Source organism: Pelodiscus sinensis, chromosome 19 (genome assembly GCF_049634645.1).
Source record: "Pelodiscus sinensis isolate JC-2024 chromosome 19, ASM4963464v1, whole genome shotgun sequence".
In the NCBI taxonomy this organism is placed as follows: Eukaryota; Metazoa; Chordata; order Testudines; family Trionychidae; genus Pelodiscus; species Pelodiscus sinensis.
The window spans coordinates 27,259,705-27,274,267 of NC_134729.1; the positions used below are offsets into that span (position 1 = coordinate 27,259,705).

A 14,563-nucleotide genomic window follows, 5' to 3' on the forward strand; every position below is an offset into this window, starting at 1 on the left:
TGCCAAGTTCTTAGCTCTTCTGTTATCCAGGAGCAAACGGGACAGAAAGGAGAACAATCCACGTGTTGCTATCGGTCAAAATCAGAGACCGAGACCCAACAGCCTCTTCTGTTGCACCCCAGCCCTTCTTGGGCTACGCAGTGACACCATCTGAACCCTCGCTCCTAGATTCAGGCTCCAGTTCAGCACAGCAAACACCAGTAGCCTACTGAAGATAAGGGGATTATTCATCTGTTTAAATCAGGCATATGGGGCCTGATTCCAAGCCCACTGAAAGTCAACTGGGGCATTTCCATTGGCTTAGGGTAAGGACTATGTTCAAGTTCCCTGTGAACTGGGACATTCAATACCTGTCTGTGTTGGAAGTCTCCACCATCTGCTAACGTAGACGCCTTGATGTGTCAAAGCCAGTATAGTATGTGCCATGGGTTCTAGACTTTTGCTTTACATCGAGCTTAAACCGTAGTCACACCTTAGTGGGCCTGAATACAAGTTCTGTTCTATGCCATGTATTGGGGTTCTGCTCTTGCATTTTGTTCTGCCACAGGAAAACCCCAAGGCCTTTTGAAATCTCTTCCCTTGGCCCCCCCCAAAAAACCCCACACACCTGAGAAAGACCCTGCACACCATGGTCCTACCAGACAGCTACGTGGGACGTGGAGACAGGTCAAACCTGTCTGAACCTACTTCGCCCACATAACAGGTGAGTGCCCTTCTAGCTAACAGTTTTGTGGAGTGGGTCTTTTCCCCACAATCTGAAACACCTGCAAGATGACAGCTTCGTCTGAGGCCTTTCTGAAAAGTTTCAATTTTGACAAACAGGCGTTTTCTAATGAAAAAACAAACAAAAAAATCCCTCCCATTCTAGTCACACCCTTCCTCTCCAAATTCAAAATTCCATCCATGGCTCCCCTCTCTTTCAGCCACCACCCTGTTCCACTTAACTGAGAAACCAACCGAAGCTGCAGCCTCACTTAGCACGGACACCGTAACTGAGGGTTTTTCCCCCCTCCTCCTCCTCCTCTCCCCTCTTTTTCTGCTTTATATTTTGGGGTTTCTGTGCCCCTCGGTGCCTCTTGTTCCTCTGGTCTGAAGAAGCGGGTTGTGCCCATGAAAGCTCATGATACTATCTATATACTTTATTAGCCTCTAACGTGCTCCAGGACCACTCGGTTTTTAAGCTCTAGGCAAGTTACTAGATCTCTCTGCTTCAGCTTTTCCCATCTGCAAATTTGGAAGCTACATCTGAGTGTTACGAGGCTGGGATCACATATAGAGAACAATTTGCCGGTGAACACACTAACTGCGTGCAAAGTGTTTGATAAGAACCTGGGTGTGTACCATACTTTAGTCAAATGCCTCCAAAGGCAAAGGGGGTTACGTGATAGTGAAGGTACGTCTGTCCCAAAGGGTAAACAGCAGCACCAGAGACTTGCAGGAGTTGCCTACTAGTGGCTTAAATTAGGTCATCCAAGTGCTTTATAAACCCAAAGACTTCCACGATTAGAGACTTTCTGGCAGTGCAGATTATTCTGCAGGTGCTCTGAGAGATGCTTTGCTGAAATGCACGCCCAGAGGCTCTCCTCTTCCATAGCCTCATTCCTTACTTTGCCTGGGCAGGAATTTAGCACAGGCTAGTCACTCACTAACTTAGTGTAATCCATCTAGCGAACCCCAGACTGCCAAGGCCAGTACAGCATGGTGGCTGATGCAATCGGTTGTGCTATACCTACCAGGGAAGGCCACTAGAGCTACTGGGAGCAGATAACGGAGACTTCCTTCCCTACTCTCAGCTAATAAAAATGATCATCACAGGCTACAGAAAATGATTCGATCAGGTTGCCACTGTCAGGCAGAGATGGGAGTCGCCAGGCTGCTTTTGTAACGCCAGTTCCCACAGCACTTGGCTTAGGGTCACATCATCTGCAACCCACTACCAGATCACCCTGACTCCGTTGTTTGCAAGGAGAAAGCAGCTGTAGTCCATGACATGGAGTTTTCCGTTTTTAGCTAGAGGGGGCAAATGCGGTATGCGACCACCCAGACAATACCACACTGCCACCGAATGTCAAAGCAGCAGCAGCACGCAGTGGCATGACATGCCAACCTGAGCAGGAGCACACCATGTGGTGTGAGGGAGTAACCCAGCAAAACACAGATTAGCCAGCAAACCCCTGCAGGGCTGCATATCAAGACAGGTGCTTGGAAATTATGAACCACCAGCTCCTCTTCTTAATTTTTCTCAGGCTCTCAAAGCAGCACATTTTTTCAAGTAGTGATACTGCAGGAAACATGGCCTCATCTTACATAAATTGGCAATTTCTGCTACCCAGGCCTGAGCACAATGCTCCTGGATATCAGAGGAGGGAAGAGTTAGACTGGTGAGCACTCAGCGTGTCGAGAAATCCTTAGTCCCAAAACTGAGGCGCTTTAATGGCGCCCCCCCCCTTCTGCCTTGTGATTACCTACATTGTATTAGGCCAAAGAATCTGTTCCTACCCCCCTTCCAAGTCAGCTCCAGGCTGACGGCTGAAAAGGAAAGGAAGGTCATTCAGTATCTTGTACAAACCTCCTGTTTTCTCTAGCCTTACCTTACAAAATAAGAACTGTTAGCTAAGCAAGCTCTTTATCGTGGCTTAACCCCAGAAAGGTGCGAAGCATAAGGAGACTGCATGCCAAGTGTAACCCACATAGCAGACGTGCCAGTTGCGTTGGACTGCGGGATCACGGGCGCGGTCTGTGCCAACGCCAAACGGGGCAGAGGAGGGTGATGGACAGTAAAGGAGGGACGGGAAGTTTTGTGCTGAAGAGAAGCTAGCTTAATAGACAAGGAAGCATTAGCAGATTGGACAGAAGCAGCAGAAGAGGATGGTAAAAAAGCATCGTTAGCTGGGATGGATGCCAAGTTTTGCAGAAGCACAGGCTCGGAGTTAGAAGCAAGTAATGGAGGAGGAGGCGGCAATGAAACATTAGGAGGGGGTGGAGGAGGGGTATGAAAAACAGACTGCATCGGCGCTCTGTTTAGGTGTTGCACGGCTCTGTTCTCACTGGATGTCACTAAGCTAGAGGAGGGGGACTGGAAGGAGGAGGTGCTGACAACAGCCTGCAGAGGGTTTAAGCTTAGCATTGTGCTGCTAGAAACAGCACTGCTGCTGAAACTGGCTCCAAACTGATGAGAAGAGGAGGCAGAAGGCACCGCATGGTTAAAAATACCTGCAAACAGGAGAAAAAAAACTCAGCTTCAACAGATGGGCTTTGTACAGTCACAAGCGACAAGAGAAACAAAACAAAAAGCCAAAAAAAAGCAAAATTATAGCAGTTACAGCCCCATACAAAATATGCAGCATGAAATAGCAGCAAGCAATGAGAGATAATGGTGCAGGCCAGGGGGTACTAGAGTCACTTACCTTCCTATTGCCAGCCTGCAAGTGCCATGGGGAGCAGTGGCCTGACCCAGGAAAAAGCAGAGCTTTGGGTTCTAGGCCATGCAGGCAACCCTCTGAGTCACTAGAGCTCTTTAGCTGAAGACTGGAATTACTGCTGTTCCCTCCTGCTTACCCACTTACAAGGCTGCCGGGGGAGGGTGTGTCTGTCCAACAATCTATACACGCTAAGAGGTGATGAGAGTTAGGATTTCCCGACATGGTGCATGAATGATTATGGGCAGGACCTCTCTGAACCTGCCAATGCTATGGGGTCAGCGGAAGAGTCTTTCCTACCTGCTGCCACTAAATGAGAGAACAGAAGCATAGAATGCTAGAGGAGCACATGGCGTTTGCTATTCGTGGCACAGAAACATTCTTCTCATCAGGGTCAGTTCAAGAACTAGCAGAATGCTACACAGCCCATCAGCATCTGATCTCAAAACGATACGGATATTCAGCACAAACATGAAAGGGGGAAAGAATCTTATGTCCTAGTCTCAACCTTCCCCGAGGCTGAGACGTCGCATTTCCTTCATTGTTCATGGAGGGCTGCATGACACGTTAAACCTTTAGACCTGCAGGGAGACCTAAGCTGGTTCCAGCATTGTGACCACGGACGCCCTCGCCGGTTATGAAATCAGAACCTGTAGGCAAACGCCCGTTTCCCTTACGGTTAGTTCTACGCTCATCTAGCAGATAGAAAGCTGGTTGTTCTGTCCACTGCGCTGGATTAATTCCATCAGCCCTGAGTGATGCAGGACCCTCAGTCCAAGGCAGAGCTGCTCCAGCTCCTGCAGCAATGAAAGGGAAAGAAACTCTGCCTCCAGCCCTGCCCTTACACCAGAGAAAGAAAGTTCTGCCTACCTCCAACTGTTCCACCTGTAACCCCGGGAGAGAAGTTCCCCATAGCATGAGAGTTAGTCAGTCTGGTTGTAGCTGATGAGACATGGACCAGACTGGCAGCAGCTGGCATTGAATTAAATAAGGACTGCAATACTGAGGAGTTGGTGACCGAGTTGAGGTTTGCCTGCAAAGCCATGGGGCCCAGGGGGAACTGCGATCCAGTGGTCAAGGTGTTTAAGAAAGGATGGTGCGTCTGAACAGCAGGCGCTGGGTTGCCTGCAGGCGAGACACCAGTGGAAAGGCTTTTGCCATTGAGAAGGCCACCAGAAGATACAGTAGCAGCAGAAATGAAAAGGTTGTGGCCATTTTTAAACTCCACATCTCGGTCCCGTCCTTTGCTGGCCTTGCCATTGTGCTGCAAGGAACTTTTGTCAGAAGCTCCTGGACGAATGGTTAGTTCACTGAGCTCTTTACTTTTGACCCCTGGCCGGTTTAAGTCTTCTCCTTTCATGCTGACTAGGCCTTCAAGCTGCCTCTTGTTCAAAAAGGGATTTGTCTCCAGAATCCCCACATCTTTGCTCCGCTGGGACTGAAAACCCAGCGAGGCGTTGAGGGCTGACACATCTGAATTCTTATGAGGAAGAGAAGCACCATCAGTAAAGCTGTGTAAACCAAGGTCTGCGGTCAGCCCACCATTGTACATGGCTCCATTAGTGGAGTTTGTATTGGAGCTGAGTCCATCCGTCCCAGAGGAGGACATAGTGATGTTTTTCCTTGTATGTGCTGCAATTTTGGCATCAATGGCCATGCCATCTTCAGAGGATGGCCTAAAGGCAAACAGAGAATTCTGGCTCAGAGATGGAACAGCCTGCAATGGGCTATCTGTCGTTTTGGTCAGGTTGATGTCCGAAATTGGCGAAAAGGTAGACTTCCATTTACTGCTATTGATGTTCTCACTGGTTTGTGCTTGTCTCCTCCCAGCTAAACTGCCACCTAATTTGGAAGAAGGATTGCATGCATCAATGAACAATTCATTTAATCTTCAGTAAGCAAAATCTGTCCAACAACTTTACTCATTGTAACAGCTGATTCTGCTTTCCCAACACACAGGGACAATGCAGAAGCTATCAATCCCTCTGCGACCCGAAATAGATGCATCTCAAAGGACTGATTAGGCTACTGTAATCCACTAAGGCAAAAGTGGGTCAAGCTCCCACTGTCTAGGAAAAAAGAGTAAAACCCTCTAACATGCTCTATTCTACCCATAATTTTATCCAGGTGCCAAGAGTCAGGACTACAACCATAAATTTAAAGGGGCTTTTGAAGCAACCAACTACAAAGAGATGGCCTGAAAAATCTAGTAATGTGATGAAGGCAATCCCCTTCAGGCTCGGGATTAGCACGCCTCTGCTCTGAAAGGCATGTTCTCCCCCGGAAAGCCTGCTTACCAACGGACACCCTAAAAACCAGAGGGCAGCAAAGTACATTTAAAGGGAGGGTTAACATTAGCCAAACTCACCATTTTCAATAGTCTTCGGTGGAGATTTGCTCTCCAATGATATTGTAGCAATTTTCCTCTCAATTCTAGCAAGAAAAGAAAAAGGTTACTCCACAGTGCTTCTTGAAGTCTTGCTGTTACCGAGTTAACCTGGGACGTACCTTTTAGGTTTTATGTTTCTGTGTCTGCACAACTAGCGTTACAATGTACAATACCAGCTTAGAATGCTGGTGCTCGACCCTCCCAGAATAGGATGCCACTTTCAGGAGTCTGATTTGTGTCTCATACCTCCAAATCACACCTCACTTCAACTACCTGCTTACACGATCAGACAAACATAAGAGACTCAACAGAGGCTGTGATGGAATTTTACCTACATACCAAGAATACACATTTATGGAACTTTTCATTGCTTTTTTCCTTCCTCGGGCAGATTTCCAGCACCTTTACTCAAAGGGCTTCACATACACACAAATGGGAAAGAATGTGGCAGGTGTCTAAACCTAGAGCAACATGACACAGAAGTCTGAAATAGGAAGTGAAGAACTCTGTACCAAATTGAAATGGAAGTGGGAATTTTCTTAGCCAAAAGTTACCCAAAAGGTGAGACTCGGTCAGGATGCTGAAGTGAGCATTCCTGCAAATTTTATGCTGATTCTCTCCAAGAAAGCCACCCATGGCAAACACTGAAAACCAAGCTAAGAGCATAAACACAGGTTAATGAGAGATCTTTATACCTTGAACGAACAGACCAACCTAGAGACCTGTAGCTTCAGATCAGATAAAGCTGCTAACCTGACATCTATGGAACAACATTCACCTGCTGCTATTGTGCTCATCTTCCGATCCCTGCTCCTCATCCGAAGTCAGCGGCGAGTAATGAACGCCGTTGGTCTGACTCAGGGGCTTCTCTTTTTTCAACACTGGAGGCTGGTCATTGTCCTGGTAGGGAACAGGAGAGTTCTTCAGGGAGTTTTCAGGGGAGGAAATGGCTGTTATTTCTAAAGGCTGATTAATGTTATTGACCTGGGATAGGGAGAAAAAAAAATGTTAGATGAAAATATTCTTTTAGGAAAGAACTTCCTAAGACAAGAGTCACACTCACACTCAGCTTTAAGACTAGCTTAGTGCTTTAACACCAATAGTCAATGCTGTGCTTCAGTGTCACAACCCTAAAAATCCCAGACTCTGTTTGGCTCCTTTCGGAGCTATCGGGACTGAGTACTTGATCTTGAAGACAACAGAAGTAGACAGTTAAATGCATGGAGAAGAGAGGGCTAGAACATTTCACCTCAAATATCAATTTCAGATGTCATGATGAATGCAAGCTACCGATCCTCGTTAGGAACATCTGCTGTGCGTTTTATAATGCTTACTGAGTACCAGTTGCTTAAAGTCAATGGGACATAAGCACTCAAGTCACTTAATGAATTTATTTAGGCAGTAAAATTTAGATTTCACTATAAGCAAATATATTATGTTTCATGGGCACTTGGAGAGTCAGAATTACACCAAAATTGTAATGCCGCACAGTACTGATATGCCAAAAATATACCTCTACTTCAGGGGTGGGCAATAACTTTTGATGGGGGGCACTCCAACAATTTGGTAAGTGATCAAGGGCTGCGCTCTTCTTTGATATTAATGGAGGAAGCGCAGAGTGTGGGGATGCAGGCTGGGTGAAGAAGAGAGCCCAAGGAAGGGAACTGGGGTGCAGGAGGGGCTGTGGGGTTTAAGAGGGAGTTTGGGTAAAGGAAGGAGTTGTGACCTGGGGCAGGAGTGCAGGGTCCAGGAGGGGATTCGGGCCTGGGGGAGGGGAGTAGCATCTGGGAGGGAGTTGTGACCAGGTGCACAAGTTTCAGGGATGACCTGAGGCCAAGATTCAGGGTGTAGACATAAGTGGGGTGCCATGTGCAGGCTCTGACCAGGAAGCACTTACCCTAGGTGGCTCCCAGCCAGCAAAACCCTCAGGCACGCTCTCTGCCTGCTGCGCTCCTGCATGCCACTCAAAGTGGCTGTCTGCAGGGGCCATTTGCATCTCTGCATGGGGTTTGCCCCCCGGGGGGAGGGAGGGCACTCTGAGCTGCCTGCGCCGATACCATGGCCAGGGCAGCTCCCAAGACTGTGCTGTGGGTGGGGGCAGTGAGAGTAGCATCCTCCCAGCAGCAGCGGGCAGTGCCAGGGCAGTGCGCTGGGCCATGGGACAGTGACAGCCCTTCCCCTCTGCTCTACTTAGTTATAACTCCCATCATTCTTTTCCTTACCATGGAGTTAATATTGAGTGGTGACCCCGAGGGCTGTGTAAAGAGCCCAGCCACGGTTGGTAAGGATTTGCGTTTAGGGGACACCCCAGAATTCAGATTCAGATTCCCATTGGAGGATCTCTTCCTTCGACCACGTTTCTTCCCATCCTGCATGTGTGCTTGGCCACAGTCCATCCGAATGCTTGCAGCCAGGGGGCTGTGCTTGTTAGAAGGAGACTGTTTCACGCTTCCTGTACTAGGAGAAATCGTGAAGATGATTCTTCTCTTGGCCTCATTCTCCGGATCTGAAAAAGCGGCATCAGGCTGAAAATCTCCCTTTGTTCCTTCGGCAAACATCTTCTGTGCATCCCCGTACTGCAGTGCCCCTACCATACTCTGGGGGGCGCCATTTAACTTGGGGCTTGCTGAGTGCTGGTGAGCTGGGGAGTTCTGCCCGGAGTTCCGTGACTGCAGCATTAGCAAAGAAGGGTGTTGTGGAGTGGAGCTCCGAGACCCCACAGAGCTAAACAGGCTCCCCGAGTCGTCCACAGCTGCCTGATCAACACCATGGTTAAGGTGGGCTGGGCTATTTGAAAGAGTTCCATTAACTGCCATGGAGCCAGAAGAATATGAAAAACCTGTTGAAAGGGAATGTATCGTTCAAGAAGAGCAAAGGTGCGTACTCTCCAGTGCGAGCAAGATTACATTTCTGGGATATATGGTTGTGACTATTTTCTTCCATTATTTGATCTGAGGAAGTGGGTCTGGCCCACGAAAGCTCATCATCTAATAAACCATCTTGTTAGTCTTTAAAGTGCTACATAGTCCTGTATTTTGTTTCAGCTACACCAGACTAACACGGCTACATCTCTATCACATTTCTGGGATATGTCTGCGTACAACTATTCCTCTCTGCATTAAGAAATTGGCAACCCCGGCAAAAGCAGTAACTGCGCTGAGCTCTGCAAGGCTGCTCTTCATACAGTGAAGCCAAGAACACCACTGGATGGGTTGGTGAACTAACTTACATCTGTCAGTTCACTCTGCTCCCTTTTACAGAATATGGGACCTTCTTACGTAACATGCAAGTGTCCTGCTTTTAGCCCATTTTCTGTCATTCCTCAAGTGCCTTCTCAGGAAAAATAGTTCACCTTGGATTAGAACCCACAAACCTGTGCGCCACACAGCAAGAGTCGGCCAGGTTCCTTTCAAACAGACCTGATCACCTGCAAACCTAGCGGCCCCTCCCCCCCTCCACACACACACCCACCCCACCACCACCTCAAACCAAAAGGAAGAGGGAGAACACAGTGGTGGATCTTCAGTAAGTCAGGGGAGGGAAGGAACCCATGTGGGAGTTGAGGAAAAGGGGAGTAATTAAGCTCATTAGTATCAGCAGTGATGCATCATGCATGGAATTAGACTATAGTTCGGGCCTTCTGTCTTGGAATAGTTGGGACGCAGGAACCCGGTGTTACCCTGCAGCACCCTTTTGGCTAAGCAAGGAGTGTCTAGTGGCTTCAGAAGGAGCCACCTTCAGTCCTGCTCTGCTGAAAAAGCATTCATCCCCTCAAAGGCCCTGAGGGTGTGGTACCCAGAGGAACAATGACCATGCAAGTCGGATGAGGCTACAGCTGTGGAAGAGAGCTTCCTGCAGGCTATGCTGAAAGGCACTCACTGGTCTAAGAAGCCTGAATAAAAGGTCTCTGGGTGTTTGTGGGGAAACGGCTCCTGCCCCTTGTGAAGCTCCCAGTGTTGAGAATGGCAGTCAGGAAGTCAACAGCTGCCTTTCCAGACTATAGTAAAAGGCCCAGCTCATTTCTCTTACTCCAAGGGAACCCTGGCACAGTGCACCAACCACTGGGGAGCAACAGGATCCAGTAGTGGTGCAGCAGAAGGTAGGATGTCCCCAAGGCTGGGGAGACCCTTTGTTCATCCTTCATTTGTGCTGATGAGAGAAAGAACTGGAGGCAATATTCTGCCAGCGTTCCACATGGCAGCTGCAGCTAGAAGAACCAGGAGGCTAAGCGGGGCCCCAAACAGACACGCGGTGGCAGGAAGGTGAAGTCAATCGATACAGATACTAGAAGAGAGCCTAAGGGGGACTTCCCAGGCTAGGAGTTCAAGACTGATCTACAATAGTGTTTCTCAACCAGTGGTCCAAGTACCCTTAGGGTACTCGAGAGAAGTCTGGGGGGTCCGTCAACACAACTGACATTCGGAGAAAACTGAATTTTTGTTTTAAGTTTTACAGCACTTCACTATTTTTGTACTTTTTACACTAAAAAATGTCATCGCCTGCCCAGCCACGATTACGTTGTTTAAACAAATGTGTTGAAATGGTAGAAAAAAAATTGTGTCTGAAAACTGTAGGTACTAAGGGTATTTTTTTTTTAAAGGGGAGGTACTTGCTTTTTTTTTGCTTTTTTTTTGAAACAGGGGCACTTTATAAAAAAAACGGTTGAGAAACGCTGTTCTACAAGAACCAACTGCCCATCGTGGTTTGTGAGTCTTTTGTCAGAAGTGCCACACACGTTTCTGCCACTTAATCACCCTTCCTTTCATGCTTTTTCAGCCTGATTTCACCCCCAATCTAGGTTCTCCTCCTTAACCCAGAAACATCGAGCCTCTCCATACAAAACTGCACCATACATCCAGCTCTGAAACACCAGGGGCCATAGACTCCCAGTGCCCAAATGCTCAAGCACACGTAATAAAAGGAGGTTCTTCAGAGGGGAAATTCATTACCTGAGGTAGCCAAAGCCAGTGGCTTGTTTCCAGCAGCATTGCTCACACCATTATGAGAACTAGCACCAAACTGTTTTTCAAGTGTTGACAACGAGTCTCGATTCTGATGAACTGGACTAGGTGTGCTTCTCTGGAGGAAGCGAAAAAAAACACGGGCATTTCAATCCAGAGAGTTTATTCAATAGCTGTTCATTGAACAGAACTCACAGGCATTAGTGCATTCCATCGCTTTCGATCGCTCTGGATTGCCTAAACCTTCTGGGCTTTGTATATTTTCAGAAAATTACAGTTTAATTCCAGGCTGCCCAAACATCACCAAGCCAAGGGCTGCATTGGCAACTTGCTACTTCTCGTTTGATGCGGCCTGCAGGGAGGGCATGTCACTATAATGCACCACTGCATGCAGAGACACGGGCTCTCAGCAGACCACACCGTCTGCACTAGCACGAGAACCAGACCATGGACTGCACGATGGGATCTCAGGAGCCTCATTGAGTGTCTCCTCAAGCTGCCATTGTCCATGCCCAGGGAATATTCCTCTTTCCCACCTGGAATAATAATCACCAACTGGCTGACCACAGGTCACCAGCAATGTACTGGTGCACAAACAGAGTTCTCAAGTAATCCCAAGAGCCTTGGTGACCTCCTGCTACTGGGCTGTAGTTTGTTTCTAGAACTGTTGGGCTCACATACCATGTCACAACCAAGAGCATAAGGAAGTGTTTCTTTTACACAGGTGGCAGTAGAGTTCCCAGGATAAGCCTTTGCTGACAACCCAAAGAGTGGAAAGGGACTGAAAGCGATTCCTCTCCTTGGAGGAAGAAAGGGGGAAACTCAAAAAGACGGAAAACGATGTACCCTTCGGTCTCATCTACGTCTGCAGCTATAAGCAAGGCACAGGTTTGTTTGGAATAGGGGGCCAACCCACCGCAGCTACATTATCTGTAATAGGGACTGCCTAGACATAGCCTAAGCACATTGCCACCACTAGGTCAGAGTTTGGCCTATGCAAGGGCTAGCCTGGTTACGGGACAGTTCCATCTCATCAACGACTTTTATTATCTACATTGACTTAGCATCCAGGAGTCCCAGTCACGGATCAGGATCCCATTGTGGCAGTGCTATATAAACACATCAAAGAGGGCTCCTCTGCCTTCAACTCAGGTCCTTCAATCCACAGCTACAGTGCAGACTGGAAAGGAGTAAAGGGCTGCAGCGTACCCTCAGTTCACACACAGTGAGGCGTGCACTCAGATTGAAGGCATGGTGCTATTCAAGTATTTCTGTTCTCAAGATACCTCCCTAAGCAATAAACCATCAGGAACCCTAGCCAGAGCCACACTCCCACCAGCTGTAAGTCAGCACAGGCCTGCTGACTTCCATAGAGCTACCCTGCGCTGCCCCACTACACGTACACACACAAGTGCGCACAGAAAGATTCACATGCTGTAGGCGCTCACAGACTTCAGAATCAAGTGCTCCCTCTGCCAAACCAGTTATCAGCCAACGCTGTGTGCCAAAGAAAGCCCTAATTCCCCAGGGCAGCAGTGTAACTCACTACCACTTCCTTCCATGTTAAGAGAAGTCTCCACCTGGAATGAAGATGACGGAGTTCTCCAACAACTGCAAGGCCTTTCGCTGGGAGAGGGGACAAGGGAGACCAACTACAATGCCCTCCAACTGCAGCTGCCTGTGGATCTGTGGGACAATGGGCTTTGGGGGGACGTGTATGCCCAACTGCATGCTGCTGCACAAAGATGTACTGGTGAACTGCTGGACAGGACTCAAACACCACGACGGGGTCACAATCTGGAAAACATCCAGCCAGCGTGAGATGGTTCAGTGGGCTGAGAGGGGAGCCATTAACCCTCCTTTTGCCCCCCAACCCTGCCACACTACCATCCAGACAGATTCCAAACCCATGTTCCCCCCAGGAAGGGAGTAAACACTTCTTGCTCATCTGATCCGCCCTCCTTCACTGTCCTTTTCATGCTCTTCCCCCTGGAAATACACCCCAGCACAGAAAATAAATACGGGTCCCAAAACACTTTCAGGTGTAAAACCTGAAAAGTCAACCCCACTGCAACAGCTCGTGCTTGGCATGTGCCCATTTCACAGCACGGCACAAACACAACCTAGGAAGTCGCAGCTGAGCTGAAATGAGCAGTTGGGATTCTTAACTCACAGTTCCATGCCCTACCCATGAGGCTATGTCTGCCTCTCCAGCATGCCACAAATTCAGAACACAAGCTGTTCGGGACAGGGACATCCTCTCTCCCCCTGTCCAGGGCACATGCTGACCTAACAAACACTAGGTCCAAGGTCAAGGTAGAGCCAGCATCTGCAGTCACTCCAAAAGTATCAATGATAAGTAATCTAGCTCAACATCCTGGCCAGGACTCTGGTGCACCGTATGCGATTATTGCCCAGTTTGGTTTTCAGTTAGGGATGGAAAGTGTTGACAATCCCTTACTCACCACCTTCTCAACACGGCTAGGTAGGACTACGCTGGCCAGAGGGATACTAACAGGGAGTTTATTGGGCTGCACCGTGCTGAGAGGAATACTGATAGGTAGGCTGGTGATAGTTTCTCCATTACTTGCAGAAGTCCTCTCTCGCAAAACCTGCAAACACACAAGCAGCCTGTTTCAAATGGGGGCTTGTTACTAGTAAAAGTTTCCCCGACCACGACCAAGCCATGCGATCTCTTAGCATACGCTAAGAAATAGATCTTAGAATACATCTTGATATAAAGTACACCGTGTACGTTTCCCCCATATACTATCCTGCTTCATTTGTTCCCATCAGGCTGCATGTTACATCCAAGAAATGGGTGTCTGGGAAGGTCGGGTGCATTACAAAGACAGCCTTTCAATTCAGCCAATGACAACCCACCGCAACCACAGAGGAGTGCCAGTGTCCAAAGGAATCTGGAGTAGATCACCTTGGGCCAGAGGATGGAGGCTCGAATGTGGGCCTCAAAGGGCAGGGCGGAGCTGGGGGTGAGGGGGGAATTTTTCAAAAGCTTGTTTCCCCAAATATCTGCGAAGATGTGGGGAGTCACAGCCTCTTATTCCTTAAAACGTGCCTACATGAGAAATATAAGCCTGCACTTGTGAGAAAGAAAGGTGCCTGTCGAACAGAACTGTAGACAGAAACTCTCTGTCCACGGAATAGATACAGAGCAGGCAGCAGCATGACAAATTTCCTAGCACTACCACCGGGTGGTGTGCATCAACTTGACTCCGGAATGGGTGCTGCTACATGGGAGAGGACAGTTCACACACAGTGGTACATTCTCTCCTGAGCCTCTCCATGGGACCAATGCCCAAGTGATGGGAGGGGGGACTGGTCATGTAGACAAGTGCTCACTCAGAACTCGAGTAACACCACCTACTCACTTTATTGAGTTCACTGAGACAGCATCAGGTAGCATTACAGCTTTTGGTCACTGCCAACCTAGCTTGTGACCAGAGTCTCTCTATTCTCCAGTTTCTTCTTTTGACATCTTGGACATCACACCCAATGCTCAATTGACCTTTCCTATGGCTACCAGTAAGGAGCAAAATTCACAACCTCTAGCTTAGTGCTTTTATGGTTTGGCTCCATGAGAAGCAACATGTCTGTTGCCAGCTCTGTGTAGAGCAGCCAGTCCATCCCTTACCTTCTCTCCTGCAATCGGTAAGGCCGCTGGGGAAGAGGGCCGAGTTTCCTGAGGACTCAGCTTTATGCCATTTGAAATTCCAGGGCTTGGATATGTAAGGCCATTCTCTTTTACATGGTCAGCTCTGGAACAAAGATGCACA

At 48.4% G+C, this 14,563-nt stretch overlaps 1 protein-coding gene across 5 annotated transcripts in view; it reads right to left on the reverse strand.

Moving 5' to 3' along the window:
• DOT1L (DOT1 like histone lysine methyltransferase) overlaps positions 1-14,563 on the reverse strand; it is a 115,337-nt gene that overhangs the window by 7,799 nt on the left and 92,975 nt on the right. For 2 of the 5 annotated variants that reach the window (XM_075903195.1, XM_075903194.1), the window contains exons 21-28: positions 14,422-14,545; positions 13,235-13,381; positions 10,758-10,887; positions 8,031-8,647; positions 6,587-6,792; positions 5,788-5,852; positions 4,290-5,261; positions 2,592-3,213 (exon numbers count right to left, since the gene is read on the reverse strand). In XM_075903195.1, the coding sequence (XP_075759310.1) occupies positions 2,627-3,213; positions 4,290-5,261; positions 5,788-5,852; positions 6,587-6,792; positions 8,031-8,647; positions 10,758-10,887; positions 13,235-13,381; positions 14,422-14,545 (2,848 nt within the window). In that variant the 3' untranslated portion in view covers positions 2,592-2,626. The remainder of the gene's footprint in view (positions 1-2,591; positions 3,214-4,289; positions 5,262-5,787; positions 5,853-6,586; positions 6,793-8,030; positions 8,648-10,757; positions 10,888-13,234; positions 13,382-14,421; positions 14,546-14,563) is intronic. The other 3 variants (XM_075903196.1, XM_075903197.1, XM_075903198.1) reach the window with 3 other exon arrangements.